The 21,310-nt window shown below is 45.0% G+C and overlaps 1 protein-coding gene across 4 annotated transcripts; it reads left to right on the forward strand.

The window, feature by feature from the left end:
- Positions 1 to 642: 642 nt before the first annotated feature.
- LOC141497653 (lysophosphatidic acid receptor 4) lies at positions 643 to 17,246 on the forward strand. 4 transcript variants are annotated; one of them, XM_074200413.1, is made up of 3 exons: positions 643 to 759; positions 5,928 to 6,076; positions 14,407 to 17,246. In XM_074200413.1, exon 3 carries the CDS (start codon positions 14,547 to 14,549, stop codon positions 15,594 to 15,596), a length of 1,050 nt encoding a protein of 349 aa, XP_074056514.1. In that variant the 5' UTR covers positions 643 to 759; positions 5,928 to 6,076; positions 14,407 to 14,546; the 3' UTR covers positions 15,597 to 17,246. The 4 variants fall into 4 exon arrangements, with proteins under 4 accessions (XP_074056514.1, XP_074056515.1, XP_074056512.1 ...); XM_074200414.1 differs by lacking the exon at positions 643 to 759 and adding an exon at positions 1,165 to 1,197; XM_074200411.1 differs by lacking the exon at positions 643 to 759 and adding an exon at positions 1,850 to 4,210.
- The last annotated feature ends 4,064 nt before the right edge of the window (positions 17,247 to 21,310 follow it).

The raw sequence follows: 21,310 nt of genomic DNA on the forward strand, positions 1-21,310 counted from the left end.
GACGTACCCAAGTCCTGACAGGGAGTAAGGGGGAGAACCTGGGTTCACCCCTGAGCTCTGGATCCACTGGCTCAATGCTCTGGGCTTCCTGTGGCAGTGAGGGGGCCTGCTCTCCTCCTCTTGGGCACACTGTAGCTTATGGGATAGGCGCAGCCCGACGAAGTGCCAAGCAAAGTAAGAGGCAGACATGGGAAGGGGGGGGGTCAGAGAGAGCGAGAGAGAGGAGAGATCAAGGGCCTAATGTCGGGGTTGTGCAGACGGGACTAAAGGGCCCAGGGCCGGGCCTGTTTTGGTGGGGGGGGGCGGCAGACCGAGGACCCCCATCCTCCGGGGCAGGCTGTACCCGGAGAAGGGAAGAAAGCCTCGCAGGCCTGGCTGCCGTTTTTTCATTCCAGCGGAGGGGGCGGGGCAGGGGTGCTGCAGGCTGCAGATGGCTGGGGAGACTTGGCTGACAGTGTTCCCCCGGCCGGGGGGGGGGGGGCGCAGAGGGGAGGGGGCGGAGGAGGGGCGGGCGGGGGGGCGGGCGGATAATAGGAGAAGCGTGGGCGCCCCGGGCCGTCAGCTCGAGCCGCAGCGAGTCGTGCAGGGAGGCCCTTGGGCGCGCAACAGGTTTCCTCTGGCCCCTGGCTCCGCTGCCCGGCGCAGCCCTCCGGGGGAGCGGTGGCCCTCCTCGGCCTCCCCAGGGGCGCCCGCCTGGAGATGCGGGCCATGTGCAGCCGGCCCCCCGCGCCCCCGCCGCCGCTGCCCGGCTGCAGGACGGTAAGTGCGCCCAGCCTCGGCCCCCCGCCCCCGCCCCGGCCTTCTCCGTCTGCCCCCGGCTCCGGCTCGGGGCGCTCCCCGGCCCTCCTCCCGGCCCTCCGGGCTGCTCGCGGGGCCGGGGCCGGGGCGCCCGGCTGACAGCGGCGCGGCGCGGCCCGGGCCGGCCGAGGAGGGGGCGGGGGGCGGCGGGGGGGCGCGGCCGCGAGGCCGGGGCGGGCTCTGGGCTCCCGAGCGGCCCGCCGAGCCAATAGCGAGCCCGCCCCCCGGAGACCCCCGCCCCCCCGGCCGTCGGGCCCTCTCTGGCGCCCCGCTTGCCCGAGGCTTGCGGGCTCCGGAGCGCAGGAGCCGGGCGCCCAGACAAAGGCTGCGGACGAGCCGCGCCCCCCGCCCCCGCCCCCGCCGGCCCCCCTCCCCGCCCGCCTTCTCACCTAGCTCGGGGTAAGTCTCCTGGGGCGGGGGGGGGGGGTGAGGCGCCGCGGGGCCAGCCCCCCCCCCCCCCAGGGCCGGGGCGCCGGCCGCCAGGCAGCCGGACCCCTTTCTGGGGAGGGGCCAGCCGGGGAAACCGAGCCTGGAATCCCGGCGAGATTCCGGGCCGAGGCCAGGGGGCCGGGGAGTGCGTGGCCCGGGCAGGTAGGGAGGCCAGCCCCGCCGCGGGCCGCGCAGCTTCGGCCGTGCTTCGTGGCAGAGCGCTCCCCAGATGGAGCCGCGTCGGCCCCGGCTGCATTGGGCGACATCCCAGCGGGGAAAACGAGGAAACAAAGCCAGCTGCACACGGAGCCCACACCCCGAGGGACTGGCTCACCATCTCCCCGGGCCCGCGGTGGAAACCCCCGATTGGAGCTAGCGTTGGAGCTAGCGTTCCGAAAGGCAAGCCGTGCACATTCGGGGCCAACAGTGCGCTGCCCTCTCACGGAGCCCAAAACACATTCAAAAGGAGCTCGCGCTCTCGCTCTCTCGCTCTCTCGCTCTCTCTCGCTCCCTCTCTCTCTCTCTCTCTCTCTCTTTCTCCCTCTCTCTCTCTCTGTCCCTGTCTCTATCTGTCTCTATCTGTCTCTCTCCCTCTGTCTCCCTGTCTCTATCTGTCTCTATCTGTCTCTCTCCCTCCATCTCTCTCTCTCTGTCTCTCTCTCTCTCTGTCTCTCTGTATCTCACTCTGTCTCTCTCTGTATTGCACTCAGTCTGTCTGTCACACACACACACACACACACACACACACACACACACGACCTGTGAAGCCTTTTAACGTGTCACAGTCTCCAAATCACATTCCTGCTAGGGAGGGTATTGGGTCAGCTGATAAAAATCACTGGGCTCAATATTTTAATGGAGCCTGTGCAAAGTGGAGAACTAAAGGAGAAGGCTTCAACGCTTCAGGTGGGGCCTTTGCCAATCGTTGCCAACAAGAGAGAAAACAGCCAAGCAGCTTGGGGCCAGGACCCCAAACCACCTGATAAACTTGAAGAAGCCAAGGGGTGAAATCTCCCTGAGGGAGACTTGGATGATTGTTGTTACTGTTGTGACAAGTTCAGGGCCACAACTCTGTAAGTAGCAAACTGCTTCTATTCATGTGTTCATTGCATCCTTGTCTTAGGAGAGAATGAGACTTGTAAAAATTGGGGGTGAAAACTAGCATCCGAAGCAATGACCACTGACCCCAAGGGAAATTAGGCTGCTTGGTGCACTAAAAAGCACCCTGGTTTTGGAGGCAGAGGATCTAGAGCTAAAAGAGACCTTAGAAATGGTTGAATTCATTATTTTACAGGGAAAAGCATTGAGGTATGGAGAGAAAGAGTTCCTTGGGCAAGCTCACATGGCTAATATGTAGCAGAGCTTCTAAATGAAAATACATAGCCCTTCCCACTATACCACACTGCCTCTCCAAAGGCAAAGTCTGAGGCCCAGCTCTCATGCTTATTAGCTATGTGGCCTTGGGCAAGTCTTTTCATCTTTCTAAAATGCAGATAAAACTAAAACCACTAACCTCACTGAGTAAATGTGGACAAAGACAAATGAGGGTTAGCATTCCTCAAAAGATAAGAAATGTCTATAAATTTTTATTAAGTAGTATATAAAATGGTTTGTTATGTATTATATCCCCTTCAGAATGGCTGAATAATCACTTCATCTTTTGAAGGAAGATGGCAGATTCTTTGGGAGGGAAAAGATCTGAAGAATTGAAGGCTGACTGACAAAAAGATGCCTAATGTAGATGTAGACTTAGGGGCCAGAGTAGGGCTAGAATAGACAGATGGGAGTCAAGTCCAGGTACAGGGGCAAGTCTGCTGATAGTGGAGTGGATAGTTACGGTATGAAAGTCAGACATGGAAAGAACCCACAAGGTTTCTTACTGCAAAGCTGATGGTCCTACTTCATCAACAGGATATTTAAGAGTCAAAATAACAAGCAGTCAAAACTTCTAGTCTCTGTAGAAGGATCTGAATATAAAGAGGAGAAATTACTTGCCCTCGAGGAGCTCACCTTTTAGGAAGAGGAGGAAAATTAAAGGAAAAGTTGCCTGACACTAAGAACTATATGAGTGATGACAGATATAAAATGTTAAGTTGAGGGAAAGAGACAGAAAGAGAGAGAAATAGAGAGAGAGACAGAGACAGAAAGAAAGAGAGAGAGAGAGAGAGAGAGAGAGAGAGAGAGAGAGAGAGAGAGAGAGAGAAATTACTCTCAACATCACTGTAGTGACAATGACTGACAGTGGTATGGAAACCCTGAGTTCAAATACCTAGATGCCATAGTTGCTTTATACTAGCACTATGAATTTTGGTAAGTTCACTCTGGACTTCAGTTAATTTCTAAATTTAGGGGAGACAAAATAGATTATCTTCTAAGTCTCATTTACTTGAAATCCTGTAGTCAAGGAAGTCAAGGAAGGCTTCATGGATTCTCAGTAATATTGATTTGAGCTGGGCCTTTAAAAATGGATACGATTTGATGGGTGGAAAGTCACTTGAATTATGGGGAATTCTAGAACAAAGTTATAGATATGAGACTGTGTGCTCATGGGGTGCTGGGACACAGGAAGATCAGTTTGAATGAAGCAGATTTTTGTCCTGGTGAGTAGCTGAAACCAGATTGTGAAAGAGTTGAATAAATATCCTCTAGACTGTTGGAGAATCCTTGAACGTAAAATACAGAGGGCAAGCAATCTGTGTCTTATTTGATGAAATTGGTCTCCTTTCTTCATATTGTCTAGTTTCTACCCACATACTACAGAAGAAGTTCAAGATAAAGCAACTTGGAGCCGAATCTCTCTGACTCACTAATAGCCAGTCTGAGCCTCCCCTCTTTGGATAGAAGTAAATGACTGGTGAATTGGCCACTTCATGAGCTGGTCCCTCTGGATTAATTGCTCACTCAAAAACTTATTGGTTACCATGTAGATTTAGGCTTCGAGTCAAAATTCTCAGTGGCCTGATCCCCATGGAAGCTTCCCCAGGTACCTGGACCACAAAAGCATGTAGTCTTCACACATGATAGTCTCTAAGCATTGACATCTGACCTGATGATGGCCTTATTATATATGTCTCATGAACAGCAATACTAGTCTTCCTGAGGTGGCAGGAGGGAGCAGGTGGCCCTCAAAGCATTCTCTGCCCAGATGTGGGCCATTGACAGAAATTGTTTAAGAACTCCTGACACACCAGCCTCCATCCAACTAGGAAGTGCTATCAGTCAGGATAGCCTCTCAGATATGGGGCTGTTCTTGTGGGGTACCCAGTTTTAGAATTGTTCTTTGCACACAACTGGCACTCAGAAAGATTTGTTGTGTCTAGCAGGCAATGACCACAAGACTACCTTCCCTAGTTTCTAAAATTAGAAAAGCATTGTGATGCTTCAGTACTTCTAAGGAATAAGAGAAGGGGAGGAGGCACCTATACATTACGTTACAGTCTTGAACTCATCTGAAAGTGGGACTTCAACGCCTTACAAGAAATCTGTTCTGATCAACCCAACTCAGCTAATCGCTCCACTTGGAAATATTTTTTTTAAAGCTCCCAAGGATGGTTAGAAATTATTAATAGTAGAACATGTAATCAATTATTCCTTTTTTATGGTGGGATAGTGTAAAAGGAAGTATATACCTCACTCCTAGCCTTCTTAAGAACTGAAGAAATCTTTATGCTTACCTGGGAATCTGAACACCTCAAGAGGGCTACATTCTCTTGTAGGAAGGTATAGTGTGCTAATCCCTTGGCTCCTTGGAGCCTTCCCCTTTTTTTCTTTTTTCTCTCCACTTTTTTTTTTCAGAGGGCCTTCATACAAGAGCCATGCCTAGAATGGCACTGCTAGGAGGAACCTTAGAACTAGAACCTAGAATATAGCAAGAGCTAGAAGGGGCAATAGAATTCATCTAGTTCATCCTTCTCATTTTACTGATGAAGAAATTGAAGTCCAGTGAGAGGAGGTATCATTGGACAAACCAAGAATAAAATCTGTCTCTCGAGCCAGTGCTATTTTTACTAGACTGTATATTCTCAATTATTTGGAATCATCCCAAAATGGAATCTTCTAATAAATTATACTCATTATTGAGAGTGATATACTCGAAATTTAAAAAACAATTAGAATCACTAGAAAGTTAAGGTTACCAAGTAGCTTTGAACTGATATTCTTGTTATGTCAAGAGAAAACAGGGAAGGACTTCAACACGCTGGGTGGACTCCTTTAGCAAATTTCTGGGATGATGTGGACAAGATTTGAGCAGGATAAACAGATTGCATTTTGGGAGGAAATAGCCACAATTTGAACCTTGCCAGGAATACTCTTTCTGCATGATGAGTTCCTCTTTCAGTGTGGGGATGTGGCAGGTCTCAAGGAAAAATTGGGCCCAGTTCAATGTGTCATGGAGGCTCTAGCACTGTGTGTTCCTCCCCACCTCCCTCTTCTGTCTCTCATAGTCAGACCTCTGTACAGTCAGAACAGAATGTGTATTGGGGCTGGAGGCAGAGGGGTAAAGTTGGGAGGGGGGCGTCAGGAAGAATACTACCACCAGCAACTGACATCAGGAAAAAAGGGAGAGAGTATTTATAATATGATTTCTTTGTGTTGGATGTTGGGGTGAATGGGGATTTGGAGATTAAAAGATGTGAATTTCCCCCAAAAAACACACATGTGTATTTTTTTTCATTGAGTATCTCTTATAAAAATTTCAGATTCTCTAGAGCCAAGAACTGCTCCAGCCTTCAATCAAGACCAGACTATCAATCCAGTTCCAGCTACTGAAGTAACAGGTTTGGAGAACCTGCTCGGCTGCCTTAAGCTTCTGGAGCAAAGAATTCAGAGGGTCCCAAAGTCCTGCTGGGTCCGTATGGTAACTCTTATCTTCTCTGATTGAAATCTGTTGTCATGAGCTCTGCCTTTTATTGTGGTCTAAACCCTGACTCTGGGACTCAGGTAGAACTCTTTGGGTGGAGAGAGGAGCTGACCATGGTGCATCTCAGCAGCTCCAACAAATTGGTTACAGAAGCGATACCTGAGGCAAGGGAAAAAGAGCTGTATCTGGACTGTTGGGCTCAGCTACTTGGCTACTGCTATGACTTTTGTTAAGTGGCTTTCCCTCTCGAGGCCTCAGTTTGGCCTTCTGTTCAATGAGAAAGTTGGACTACGTAATCCTTAATGTCTGTCTCCTATTTCGAAATCTTATGTATCATCAGATTATGTCCGTACCACATTCGATCCCAAGCCTCCATGCTTTGCTGTAGCACCTGGGGGTACCCCAAATTCACCACTCCTCAGCTAATCTGATCAAGAGCCTGTACTACATTCAGCTGGTCCTCTGATAAGAAACACATGGCTCGACCAACCCCACATCCAGACTTGAGGCTTTTCCATCTGAGATGGACAGTTCAGCAGCACAGGGTCAGCTTCACCCCACAATAGGCCATGTGAGGGGAGGAGAACATCAGAATCCACTAAAGAATTGCTCTGGAGGAATTGGGCATGCCACATAATCAGACAGAGAGGAAGCCTGCTATAGTATAGTAAGAGGCAGGAAGGCCTGGGTTCCTTCCATTCCAGCCTTTGACTCCACTGATTGGGTGACCTTGGGAAATCTCTGAGCCTCTCTTTGGGCCCCCAACAACTTTCTATAACTAAAGTTACAAAAGAGTTATTGATCTGAAGCAGTGGAGGGAGTTTCCATATTAGAAGTTCCCCACATGGATGAAATCAGGTCGGGACCAAAAGCAAAATAAAACAAATGACCAACAGGTATTCAGACATGCATAGTAATGAAGACCTGTACACTGTAAGCCAATAACATCTATGGAAAATGCATATTTGCCTTCAGGAGAAGCTTCCTCATTTGTCTTCCAGCATTCCTTAGAGGTGTTGCTAGTCGCAGTTCCTACAATTTTATGACTGCACCTGCATATCACTAAGATTTCTGGTCATTTGGCCCAAAATATCATAACAACTGGAGCTTATAGAAGGTTGAAACTATGGTGGTGCCAGTCTCCTATTTGGCATCTCCCCAAATTCTCCATTTCATTCTCTGCCCTCTTTTCCTTAACCAAGCAATGCCCCCCTCAAGCCCAGAACAGGAAGAAAGGGCCTTGTTTCTTGTGATCCAGTTAATTAAGCTAATACAAATTCAAGGTATTATTACAATTCTTGATTCTTCAATCTAAGATGCTCTCACACACAGTACATGGGTATCTGTCTGATAATTGGGTGTCCAGTGTGGAAGATTGTCAAGTCCGCCTCAATAGTTTGGGGATGACAAGAAACAAAACAGAATTCCTAGCTGACACAGAGGCAAAATGGAGAATTAAGGAATGAATGCTTCCAGGAATTTTCCCCAAAGCCTCTAGCTTCTCTGTTATGATGAGTTACCAAGTCTCAAGGCTCGGGACAAGTCTAGGTCTTGAGCAATTTCTCTGTAATCACTTTACGTCCTAACCAAGTGGGGGCAAAAGACCACATTACAGAAAGGAGGCTGATGCAATTCTTTGGCCCACTGCTTTGGAGCAGTCGACCCAGTTCTTTTCCAAGTGATGGACCAGGTCAGTGGGTGAAGGGTTTTTGGGGAAGTGAAGACACTTTTGGTCAAAAGAGAAGGAAAAATCAGCTGGGCCTTTGGGATAGGGTAGATAGGATCGGATTGGATCAGGGGCCCAGGCAGTCCAGCACTCCAGTTAAGTAAAATGGAATTGGGGGGGGGGGTGGCAGTGAGGCAGGGAGAAGAGCCAGAAGGGCAATGCAAACCAGATCTAGCCTGGGGAAGCCACCATTAACAGGAAATACTTCTCAGTTCTCCCAAGAGAGCCTATGGAATATAGAAAGCCAGGTTGAACCAGTGAAGCATTTAACCCCAAATGAAGGTTGCCTAGAATTTGAGCTGATAGGGATCAATTTGCAAGCTCCATTGCAGAGTGAAGCCTTTAGCAGTTTCCTCCATATGACAGGTTAGACATATGACTAGAACATATGGGACAGGCCAAAATCTCAACAATAGACTAATTTAACCTGAACATCCCCAGCAGCCAAACATTGACTGGTGATTGGAGGCTTTGGCTTGGGAAATGTCCTGATCTTGTCTATTTTCAGCTCTCTAATGTTCCTGTGGCCTTAGCCATCCCTTGTCCACTCTCATGTGGGGCTCCCCTGGATTTTCACAGCATTCGAGTATTCCTTAGCTCCCAACGCTATTTAGTATTTATAGGCAAGAATACAATAGTGGTAGAGGAAGTGCTGGCCTCTATTGTGTCAAGTTTCTTCTACTTCCACCAGATTAGAAAGAGGAAATACTCAGAGCTAAGCCACTCCAACCGGCCCAAATCCTATTCAAAATGAATCGGTGGAAGAGAGCCTTCAGGTTTTTCCTCGGTCTTCTGGGACTTGGTTTCCCAGGCTCTGACGAATTCTACTTCTGAGGCTCTGTGGGCAGGTAGGGAGGGAGGGAAGAAGCACTGCTCTGGGATACCTACTAATGAGGCAATAAGCTCTGTCCGAGATTTTACAAATATCATCTCGTTTGAGCCTCACAACAACCCCGGGAGATAAGGGGGGAGAAAAGTCGGCTTTTAAGGTCTCCCCCTGGAAAGTTCCCACCTTGTAAACTACAGAGATTGATTTATTAACCGAGGAGGGCCAAGAGGCTAAATATTCTGCAGGAGTTGGGGAGATCCCAAGTTTAGCATACTTCATTATTGTTAAAAAATCAAAAGAAAGTGGAAAATGGGAGTACCTGCAAATGATTGACTCCATATGTGTGGGTCAAAGTTAAAGATTCATTTGGGGTTGGATTTTCTTGGTCCACCTTCAGCTGACCTGCTTCCTGCCCATTGTCAATGGGAAAGCATCTCTCTGATGAACTGAACCCACCGAGTGATTAATTGTGGGAATAATTGGCTGTAAAAACAAGGCATGAATGTGTTTATGTACATATTTTTTTTCCTTTGGAACTCATCTGAAGTACAAATGTTGGCCCATTGCCTCTGTTCACTGCACAATCTGTTAACCATTTATGAAAAGCCCTCATGCTAACTACATGGTTGTGCCTCCTTCACAACTGAAAACCATCCCTTGAACCCAGCTAGCATAGAGTCCTTGTTTTTTTTCATTAGAGTGAATACATGACCATCCTTCCCGAGCCCTCCATCTGCAAAGCATGAGCCTGGTAGAACAGAGAAGAGCATTACTTCTCCTAGGGTAGCAGGGCTGGGCCCCAAATCAAAGAAACCTTTCAGTCTCCCTGGGCCCTATATGGCTGTGGGATGTTTCAGAGAGGGGCCAAGGAGGACAGGAACAAAGCCTTTCCCAAAACCATACAAGAAACCTTGACTCTCACTCCATTCTGTTCAGCTAGCTTGGGTGTGGTCCCCCAAGGATCTAAAACTGCCCAGAGAACTGCTTTCAATTGTTGTCTACTGGGCTGTGTGACTTTGGGCTATATGTTACTCTGGATTATCAGTTTGCCTCTCTTGGACTAAATGAGCTCAAAGGTCCCATAGTCCCAGGGTTCCATGGTCCTAAGCATAGCGTCAAGGGTAGAGACTTTGCATGCAGTATTTGAAGGGAGAAGCCTCTGTAAGATTATTCTGATGTTGAGACAACTCATCAACCCCAAAGCCAGTCCAGGGACATGGGTTTAATCCAGGACAGGTGCTAAGGATGGACCGAAGCCCCAGCTGCTGCACAGACTCTATTGCCAGCCCTGCCTCACCCCAAAGATCCCAGGGACACTTTGGGGAATTTTGTCCCCACTGAACTTGGCTTTCCTCGGGGTCAGATGAGATATTTGTAAATCGCTTCTCACAGAGCCTGTCCATGGGAGATTGCTCCCCTCCCCGTCCAAAAGCAACCCCTAAGGAAACTTCAAATTCTGCTGGTTGTTCCCTATGTGACCATTGGGCAAGTCATTTCTCCCCTCTGTGAGGTCCAGTGTCCTCAGGCTTGGGACGAGGTTGGACTCCTGAACCCCTATGATGTTGTTAGCTCTAAAGTCCCATGATCCTATTTTCGGCTGAAACTCAAAGGCATGATTTCTAAACAGAAAGAAGGCTGAAGAAGAATGATGTCTTTTTGGATGGAGACAGAGGTGCCAAGAAAATGCCGGCATAAGTGTTCACTTATGTTAGGGAGGCAGGGAAAGTTTAGAAACTGTTCCTTGGGCAGTATTGATCACTGTCAGGTTCCAGAGGTTTCCATAGGTCCTACTAACCCTCCCAAGACCAGCTCTAAGATGGGAACATGGGCAGTGTGTATACAAAGAAGAGGAAGGGTATCGCCAAGTTACATACTGAGGCAGAAACAGAACTCAGTTTAATGTGCTGGGTAAAATCCCAGGACCACACTCATATTGCTAGACAGCCAAGGTATGCTGTAGCTTAGCAGGGAAAGGAAGCTGGCTGGCAGACAGATGTCTCTCCCATTTTCTGGGTTCAGAATTAGGAAAAAACCAAAACTTTCTTGCCTCTGTTCTTTTCTCTCTTACAGGATTTGATTACCTAGATGACAAATTTAGCAAGATTATAAACATTCAGCCAGTATCTTCCTAAGCTAAACAATCACTGGGCATTCTGGGATATGCAAAAATAGAAGACCCTGCCTTTTTGGAGTCAATCGTTTGGGTAGAGACAGAACATACCCCTTGTATGCATTCTGTTAAGAAATGCAAAGTAAAAAAAAATATTTTTATTGATTTTGGTCTGGGCCTGTGACTGTAAGGAAATTTCCTCTATCAATGTAGGTGGGGAATTACTTAGTAATTCTTTGGGGGACATTGAGAGCTGAAGTGGCTTACCCACAATCTCACAGCCAGTAGGTGTCAGAGGAAGGCCTGTCCAGTTCTTTATCCCCCACCCACCCTACTTGTCTGTGGGTCTCCATGTTTTCCTTGAAGACACACATGTTGAGAAATCATTGAATAAGGGAGTGAGAAAAATGATAGAGCGTGAACTTAAGAAGGCTACTTAAACAAGGGGAAGGGGATCCAGTTTGTGTCTCGGTTCTAGGTGAAATCATTTGAAAGGAGGTAGGACTTGAGATTTGAAGAGAAAGAGGAAGATGGGCTCAGAGGTTAGCTTGTGGGCCAGAGTTTCAGATTTAAACACCTGGACAAAAGAATGAGTGAACGACAGAAAAGTTTGTTAAAGTAATTATTATGGGGGTGGCTAGGTGGTACAGTGGATAGAGCCCTGGCCCTGGATTCAGGAGGACCTGCGTACAAATCTGGCCTCACACTTAATAATTGCCTAGATACGTGACCTTGAGCAAGTCACTTAACCCCACTGCCTTAAATAAATAAAATTAAAAAAAAAAGTAAAATGATTATTAGGTACCAAGGGCTTGCTTTTGCTGGGGATGAGATTATAAGCAAGTAAGATAGTCCTTGCCTTCAAGAGGCTCCTGTTAAAACTAGGGAAAACAGCATAAAGGGGAGCTAGAAAGGAGTGGAAAGGGGGACGTTATGTATGCTTAAGCATGGCTTGGAAAAAGGAAGTAGTATGGAGACCTGACCATGGGCACCCTAAGGTCAGAGGCCAAGGGTCAGGTGGCAGGGAGATGGCTGATGAGGAAGTGGTATGATTTAGAAATGACTGGGAAGATAAACAGCTGGAAAGGAAGAACCTTAGAAGTTTTCTGGTCCAATCATGTCATTGTACTGAGGCCTCCTAAGGTAAAGTGACTTGCTTAGGGTCACTCAGCTAGTGAATGGCAGAGCAAAGATCTGAATCCAAGGTTTCTGACATGGAATCCAGGCCTTATTCTGCTATATCCTACTGGCTGCCTTCCTCAATTTGGCCTGTTCTGGCATGTTATCTCACTTAGCACACTGCATTTGGAGCTGCCTCACTCTAGGCTATCCTTGATCTTGAGCCCCCCCCCCCAATGTTGTTTCTCCCATCATAATGCCTGAGTCCCTTGTCTTGTTTCCTTCCTCTCATTTTCTCCCAGAAAGTGGATCACACCTTCTTTAGATTGCCCTAAAGTCTCCATGTAGTACAAACTAAAGGACACTGGTTTTTAAGAAAATGGGGCTTATGTAGCTCAGAAAAGATTATTTTTTCTTTTTCTGGTTTAGCTACAGAAGCCCTTTTATCTAGTTCCTTGGGATGAGCATTATGGTATAATGGAGTATATCCTGGATTTGGAGCCAGATGTGCATCCAAACCCTTCTCTGACACTTAGTAGTTGGTTGATCTTGTCTAAGTCACTTCTTCCTTTTGTGTCTCAGTTTCTTCATCTAGGGCAGTGGTGGGGAAGCTTTTTTCCTGCTGGTGGTCATCAGGATATTTATAATATCTCTTGCAGGCCATACAAAATTATCTTGCTAAAAAGCTCCTAGATTTATTGAATTTTGAGTTCTGCCTGCAGTTCCCTTGATGGCGCCATTTCATAGGCCTTATACAGCCTGCGGGTCAGATGTCCCCCACCACTGATCTAGAGGTAGAGGACAAAACACTAAAGTTAAGATTAGATCCGATGTCTATGCTCTAAATTTCTCTGGTTCTTCATATAAGGAAGAAGAATGGTTTTGATAATAAGAATACTATCCATGTGAAATCCTTTTGTTTTCTATGTGGGACACAGAGAACACTTTTCTCTACAGGATTCTCAATCTCAAAGACTTGAAAAACTAATCACTTGCAGGCAGTGGTTGCAGCCTTAGGGAGCAGCCAGACAGCCCTGTCCCTAGCAACTCTCAAGCTAAGACAGTCCATAAAATATAAACAAAAGTCTCCCCCCCAAAAAAAATCTGTACAGACATCGAGCAAGGAAGATGAAGACAGTGTCTCCCCTATGAAGAACCAGTCTCCCTGTGGAAGTAGGTTATGGAGGCTAAAGCTCGGGGAATGAATGTTCGCAGAGGAGCAGCCTCTAACCTCTACTTAGCTAGGCAGGCTGAACTTTGTGGTGAGGGGGGCCATTCTGAAAGAAGGTGGGGTACCAGCTAAGAGGGTCAAAGGACAAAGATTTATCCCTAGGCTCTGAGACCAGTCCAACCTTCCCCCCCCCCCCATGCACAGGAAACATCTGAAACCCCCAAAGGTTCATTGATTAGCCCCAAATGTGATATGAATACAATTGGCAGAGAACTGGAGACTCTTGGGGTTCCCTTCTCTCTTTGACCATTTCTTAGGGTTAGCATTACCATGATACTGTACCGGCAACAATACTCCCATATGATTCCTCACTTTCATGTCCTGACTAGACTACTTCCTTTTTCAGTCTTTTAGGCCATCTCTCATGTACATCACTGGGCAGTAAAAGGAAAATCAAGGAAACAGTGTGGAAGTCAAATGTCAGTCAACCAAAAGTTTCAATTAACAGGGACTTCACTTTTAGGAGGAAGGCAGGTGACAGGACAATAAACTCATGTCAAAAAAAAAAGTTTAAATGCTACTTCAGAATATGTCTTGGATCTATCCATACTCCTTCTGTGCCTTCACCATCTCTGGTCCTGCACAGTGGGCATTGATGCTTAGATGCTGAGGCTGTATAGGTTTCCCTTATGTCTAAAGATTTTCTGTTGTTTAGTGCACTGTATGTAAGAAGGCCAGAGGCAAATGTGTTTTAGAAAGGCAAGGGGAAGCTAGGTAGCACAGTCAGGAGGATCTGAGTTCAAATCCATGCTCAGATACTTACTTGCTGTGTGACCTTGGGCAAATCACGTAGCCCCATTACCTCACTAAAAAAAAATAGAAAAGAAAAGGCTGCAAAATACAATGGAAAGAAAGCTATTCTGAAAGCCAGGAGATCTAAGATCTGGCCCCAACTTTGCTCCTGACTAGCCATGTGACACTGGCAAATCACTTGATGTCTCTGAATTAAGCTCTGTTCCCTTATCTGTTAAATAGGAATGATGGCACTTACACTGAGTTGTAGGAAGATTTGACAGGTAAAGTCAAATAATAAAAACTGTTACTTGTTTGAAACTGTATGGGATGATTAATAGTAATAGTGTTAATAAACAGAATATTTATTGCTCAACCCTTTAGTTAGACCAGAACCCCCATTTCTTGAGTTCCCTGGCTAATGCAGGTCATTTTATTCTATTGAATTTTCTTCATATGCTTTCTTCAAATCTGGGTAGAGAGGATGTGTATCTTTTTCTCCCTTGTAATGGAACTTGAAATACAGTTGATTGGTTACCATGCTAATTGGTTCCATTTTTGTCTCCTCCAGGAGAAAACTACCTTTCTGCACTATTCAGGTCCCAGGGAAGTTACCTCTTTGACGGTCAGGCATCCCAAGTGGCACTTTGCCCCGCTCACCTTCCCCCCACCCCAGGCTTCCATTACAGTAGCTTCTAGAAGCCTATTGGAATGGGAAACTCCAGTACCAACCAGACATGTTTCACGGACGACTCTTTTAAATACAATCTGAATGGAGCGGTTTACAGTGTCGTGTTCATCCTTGGTCTGATAACAAACTGTGCATCCCTCTTTGTCTTTTGCTGTCGGATGAAAATGAGGAGCGAGACTGCCATTTTCATCACCAACCTGGCCCTCTCTGATTTGCTCTTTGTTTTCACCTTGCCTTTTAAGATATTTTACAACTTTAACAGACACTGGCCTTTTGGTGACACCCTCTGCAAGATTTCTGGGACTGCATTTCTCACCAATATCTATGGAAGCATGCTTTTCCTCACTTGCATCAGTGTTGACCGATTCCTCGCTATTGTCTATCCCTTTCGCTCTCGTACCATCCGGACAAGAAGAAACTCTGCCATTGTGTGTGCAGGAGTGTGGATACTGGTCCTCAGTGGTGGGATCTCTGCCTCTTTGTTCTCCACAACCAATGTCTCCAATTCCACAACAACCTGCTTTGAAGGATTTTCTAAGCGCATCTGGAAGACCTATCTGTCCAAGATTACGATATTTATTGAAGTGGTAGGCTTCATCATTCCTTTGCTCCTGAACCTCACATGCTCTTCCTTGGTACTGCGAACCCTCCGAAAACCTGCAACACTGTCCCAGATTGGAACCAACAAAGAGAAAGTGCTGAAGATGATCATTGTGCATGTGGCCATTTTCATTGTCTGCTTTGTGCCATACAATTCCATTCTCTTCCTCTATGCTCTGGTCCGCTCCCAAGCCATAACCAACTGCTCCTTGGAGAGGTTTGCCAAAACCATGTACCCCATTACACTGTGTATAGCAACACTCAATTGCTGCTTTGACCCATTCATCTATTACTTCACATTGGAGTCCTTTCAGAAGTCTCTCTATATCAACACCCAGATCAAAATGGAGTCACTTTTCAAGACTGAAACACCACTGACGGCGAAGACTTCTCTTCCGGCGATCCAGGAGGAACTCAGTGACCAGGCGATAACTAACGGGGGAGAACTCATGTTGGAATCCAACCTCTAACCATGCTTCAGATCTTGCATTCATTCCATATCGTACAACAGCTTCCCACTGATGAGACTCTGAGCAACAGCTTTGAGTCTAAATCACCGAAACTAGTGACACACTGTCTGCCTCAAGGAGGATCCGGACTCTTGTAGCAACACATGCCACTTTTTCCCAATACCAACAGGTCTAATGCCGTTATAACATCCTGAGGGAGTACCAGATCTTTCTGCTACCCTAGAGTTTTGCTAGGTGAAATGAATGGTAGGGATTTTCATGCAAATGGTAAGTGGAGCAACATGATTGGACTTGGAGCCAGAGAATCAAGTCAAGAAATGGAAAATCAAGCCTATCAACTTACTACTCATAGCTACCTGTGAGTTTTATTTCCCTTTCTCCATCACTGGAAAGCCAGAGGTTCCTACATTCACTTTGAATGGCTATTTTCTGGAGATCCAACCAACAGTTTTCATCAATCTTCAAACCGACTCCAGGAGTATGTGTTTATGTTTTATTTTCATTGAAATGTTTGAATAGGAACACAAGCAGATCCAATTCAACAACAATGAAACAGCTACTACATGCCATGCATAGGCCAGCTAAATTGGGCTTGTGTGTGTGTGTGTGTGTGTGTGTGTGTGTGTGTGTGTGTTCGAAAGCAAATCGGTTGTGTTTGTGTAAGAACAGGAGAGAAGAGTTCCTGAAGTAATGGTCTCTTCCACTCAGAATACATACACAATGGAGTGTTCAAGTGCATGCTTATTTTACCTTTATCTTTGTGTACTTTTTTACTAGCAACATTCTAATTGAGTACCTGAGCACATTAAAGTTGAAAAGCATCTGAATCTGTGCTCAGAGCAGGGTTAAGTGGGAGATGGGGGAGGGGGGAATCCTTTTAAGAGAACATTCTTCAAGCACACACTTATTATATCTTTGCATGATCTACTGTAGCCTTGGACAATGTGTGCTTCACTTTCATATCTAATGGAGACCTTGGCTGCAGAGTAAATAAATATAGGCACTAAACATATAGATAGCAGCTAAGTTAGAAAATCAGCTAGAACTAATTCTTCTTTGCTCTTGCCATTCACAGCAGTGTGCCCAATTGGACATGCATCTCTCCTACTTCTTTTAAAAGCGAAAATCTAAACCAAGTTGGTCTTTTCTTTTCTTTCCCACACGCCTGCTTGTTTTGCAACTAACTTATTATTCAATTTGCATTTCTTATAGATTTATGAAACCTATATTTTATATATATATGTATATCTATACATATATATTATATATGCATATACATATACATATATAAATGAGCATGTATTTGTCCATTGGGCCAAAGGTAAGACATTGTCTGGCCAAGGCACTGAAAGATTTATTGAGAACAGGACGTGAATCACGAACACAAAGTCTTTCTAGGCAGTGAGGAAGTCTCTGCAATGGCTTTTGCCCCAGTGATCTGGTGATGTGTCCTTAAGAAAAATGTAATCAACCAATGACAATGGACTGAATGTATATTTATATAGCAAATGGAATTTTAAAATACGTGTGAAATTAAAAATTATGCTTAACCTCTAATTTCTGCTTAGGACTGACTTGGATTTTAAATGTTCATTTAATGTAATAAAATACATTTGAATTAGCCAACTGTTTCAGCTTCTTGTTGCTTTTCCTTTAAGGCAGCCCTAAAGGCATTCTACTTCATTCCCAAAGCAAGGATATAGACTTGTGAGGGTCCGTTTGATCTCCAACCAGTTCCAGCACCTCATTTTCAATGCTGTCTAAAGTCTCCTGGAGGATTGGCAACCAGCAAATCCCTAAGCAATTTTTGAGGGATCAAGTCAAAAGATTAAAACCTTCTTTTCCAAGTTGGCTTTGATTTATTTGGGTTTGGGAAGAAAACTGACTTTTTCATTTGGTTTCCAGGTTTCATTTGGTAAATGCATATTAAATGTCACAGGGGCACCAGATTGCTGCCTTCCAGGATGCAGGAAAATGTGGACAAATAGACCATCTGCCAACAATGGGAGATGGTTGGAGCCAGTTGGCTGGATAAATCAATAGCTAGAACAGGTGATGGTCACAGGGCAGAGCCATGCAACGAATTCCTGGTAAATGCACTAATTTCTTTGGGCTCTTATGGAAGTAAATGGAGAAATCTAGAAAAACGGACATTCCATATTAGCTACTGATGACAGAGAACTTAAAATTTCCTTGGCTGGAGGGCCAGCCCTGGGCAACATTTAGCAGCAAAGGAAGTTTGTTTGACTTTTTTATGCCCTCTCACCTTTCTTTCTGTGCCCTGTCAGACTGAGCCAAAGGCTGGAATCCATGCAGCAGGGTCCTACATGAGCTTGCCACATAGATGGACTACCTAATTGAATATCCTCCTTTTCCCTTTTTGCCCCTCTCCACCCATCAGGTGTCCCATGCCCTTATGCTGCCTTCTGCCTGCCTGAAGTTCCCCAGTGTGAGGTCTGCCTTCCTCACACACCTATTTCAGTTCCTCCCTCAGCCCTCTCTGGGCTCTAAAATCTATCTCCTCCCAAAACCCTTTTATATTTTAGCTAGGGGTTAAGGAGGAAATCTGACCAACATTTTGGTATGGTGGGAGGAGTACATGGTTGGAGTTAGAAGAGTTCAAGGCTTGTCTCTTCTGCTTATCTGTGAAATTTTGAATGAGTCATATCCTTCTCTGGGTCTCAGTTTCCTGTTCTGTAAGGTGAGGAGGCTGAATTAGATCTCAGGTTCTTAATCTTGACTTCAGGGAGTCCATGAACTTGTGTGGGAAGAAAATTGAATCTTTATTTGCAACAATCTTTGTTTCCCTTTGTAATCCTATATATTTTATTTTATGCACTTAAAACTGTGACTTGGAGAAGGGGTCCAGAGATTTTACCACACTGTCTAAGGGGATCATCACACAACAAAGCTAAAGGTTCCCCGACCTAGAGAGTAGCCAAGGGCCCTTCCAGGTCTAATATTTCTATTCTCTATTTAGGTCTCCTCTCTCACCCCTACAGTACTTACATTTATTTTATTTTATTTTATATTACTTTTTTTTAGGTTTTTGCAAGGCAGTGGGGTTAAGTGATGTATCCAAGGTCATATAGGTAGGGAATTATTAAGTGTCTGAGGTCAGAGGTCTTCCTGACTGCAGGACCAGTGCTCTATCCACTGTGTGCCACCTAGCTACCCTGGTACTTAACATTTTAAAAAAGAAGTCTCTAATGGGTAGAATACTCATCCCATTTACCATCCCATCCCCCTCTCCACTGGTTTAAAAGTCCTATCTGTCATTAAACCACACACCTACTTGATATAAATGTTACCATTTAAATTCATGTAACTTAGAGCTAGAAATCATAAATTCAAATTTCAACTGTTATTAACTGGGTATCTGCCCTCATATTTAGATGACTAAACAACTCTGGACCTTTGGTTCATTATGCTTCACATAGGATCAGCGGTTACTGCTGTTTAACAACTGCCTAGGGGTGAGGAGAGACTTACCCACACACACTTTTAAATTTAATCTGTATTATCAACATGTTCTCCATCACTTTAGGTCTGGTCAATCAACCGACCAATAAAACAATCTTTGATCTGATTTCTGGGGTGTAAATGCTCACACTGAAAACTGAACAATTTGTTCTCTTAGGTCCTTTACCAGGTGGCCTGAGCACCTCCATAGAATCATAGAGTAAGAGCTAGAAGAGGTCTTAGAAGCAATCTATTCCAAATCTCTTATTTCAAAAATTCATTTCAATGGAAATAGAAGGAAAAAAACAGTCCCTGAATATTGATAAGTAAAGGTGAAATTTCTATGTTATAAATACAAAGTAATTTTTAAAGCACTAACACCTAACAGCAGTTAGTCATTTCAAAGATGTGAAGAAAGAACTTGTCATATGTGGAGAATGGCAAGGAAGCCTGTTTTTTCAGAGAATAGAATATGGACAGGGGAGTCATTCATAATCCTTTTGGAGGTGTCTGAAAAGACAGCTTGGAGTCAGATTGTGATGGGCTTTAAATGACAAATGGCAATTTGGTACTTTATCCTAGTGTGAGTAGGGAGCCACTGAAGTTGCTTAAGAAGAAGAGTAGTTAAATGTATGTTGTAGGAATAGCAACTTGGCAGCTTTGCCAAGGAAAGATTAGAGGGGAAAGGCTGGATGAAAGGAGACCAATTAGTAGGTTCTCTTGGTGGGCATGGGGAAAAGTGACAAGGATCTGGCCTTGTGTGGTGGCCATCTGAGTGAAGAGAAGGGGAGAGATGCAAGAGATGATCAGTAGAACTGAAGGTCAAACAGATCCCAAAAGGTAGAGAGCAAGAATTCAGTCACAGGTCCTTTGACTCCAATTCGATAATGAATGTAAAGCACTTTTATAAATGTTAGCTACTAAAAACAGCAACCTACCTGATCCTTTTTTTAAGACAGCCCAGGCTTCTGGGACAGAGCCAAGATAGCAATGTGAAGCTAGCATGCTCCCAGAGCTTTCCCCTATGCAACATTAAATGCAGCCTCTACACAGACATTAAAACTACAGATCCCACCAAAAAAATATCAAAACAAGTTTTTAACAGTAGACATCATGGAAGATCTTCAGAGAAGCTTTGTCTCTTCGGAGGAAAAGGGGAAGTAAAGCCCACCTAAGTGGGAGAGTGGGAAAGCCAGTGGGAGTCGTCTAGGCCACAGCACAACCCAGGTCCCAGAAGCTAGATAGTATTACAGGTCCAGGGAGTTAGATAGCAGGCCAGCAGGAAGGGTCCCAACCCTAGACAAAGTCTGAGCCCTGGGAACACTGAGGCAACAGATGGGACTGGGTTGGGAACAAACTACTGCATAGGCAGAGTCTAGATATAAAAGAGGACACAAATCTCTGCAGAAGCAATACCTGGGCTTCATAGGCAACATCCTGGCTAACAATAAGGCAAGGATCAGACTCTAGACCCAGCAGAAAAAAAAACAAAAAACTTGGGTCTACACTCCCTATACCCCAGGAGCAGAGGTCAACCCATTCAAATGAGCAAAAAAAATAAAAGAGCAGCAATCATAGAAAGCTACTATACAGATAAAGATGATAAAAAATGCCACCTCAGAAGAAGAAAACAGTGACAAATTACCTACATGGGAAGTCTCAAAGGAGAATTCGTCTTAAATCCAAAATCTCACTAAAGAGCTTAAAAACGAATTTAAAACCAAAGAAGAGAGGGAGAAGAAAAAGGGCAAAAAAGAAATGAGAGTCAGGAAAATTATGAAAAATTGGCCAAAGATATCAACTCCTTTAAAAGTAAGAATAACAACTGGAAAAAATGGAGTTCATCAAAAAAGAAAGTTGACCAAATGGAAAAAGAATGCAACTCAGCAAAAAGTAAAATTAACAAACTGGGAAAGGAAACACAAATGCTAACTGAAGAAAATAAAACGTGAAAAATTAAAATTGGACAAATAGAAACTAATGAATCTATGAGACACCAAGATTCCATCCGACAAAATCAAAAGGCTAAAAAAATGAAGAAAATGTAAAGTACCTTTTATGAAAAACAAACAACCTTGAAAATAGATCCAGGTGAGATCATTTATAACTTACCAAAAAGCTTAGATCAAAAAAAAAAGAGCCTGGAAAATATCTTTCATGAAACTGTAATGGAAAACTATCCTAATATACTAAGACAAAATAGTTCTTGAAAGAATACACAGAACACTTCCCGAAAGAGATTCCAGAATAAA

The sequence above is a fragment of the Macrotis lagotis genome, chromosome X, assembly GCF_037893015.1.
Source record: "Macrotis lagotis isolate mMagLag1 chromosome X, bilby.v1.9.chrom.fasta, whole genome shotgun sequence".
In the NCBI taxonomy this organism is placed as follows: domain Eukaryota; kingdom Metazoa; phylum Chordata; class Mammalia; order Peramelemorphia; family Peramelidae; genus Macrotis; species Macrotis lagotis.

Excerpts from the sequence above, each read along its gene's own strand:
- LOC141497653 (XM_074200413.1), top strand. The coding sequence starts at position 14,547 with ATGGGAAACTCCAGTACCAACCAGACATGTTTCACGGACGACTCTTTT.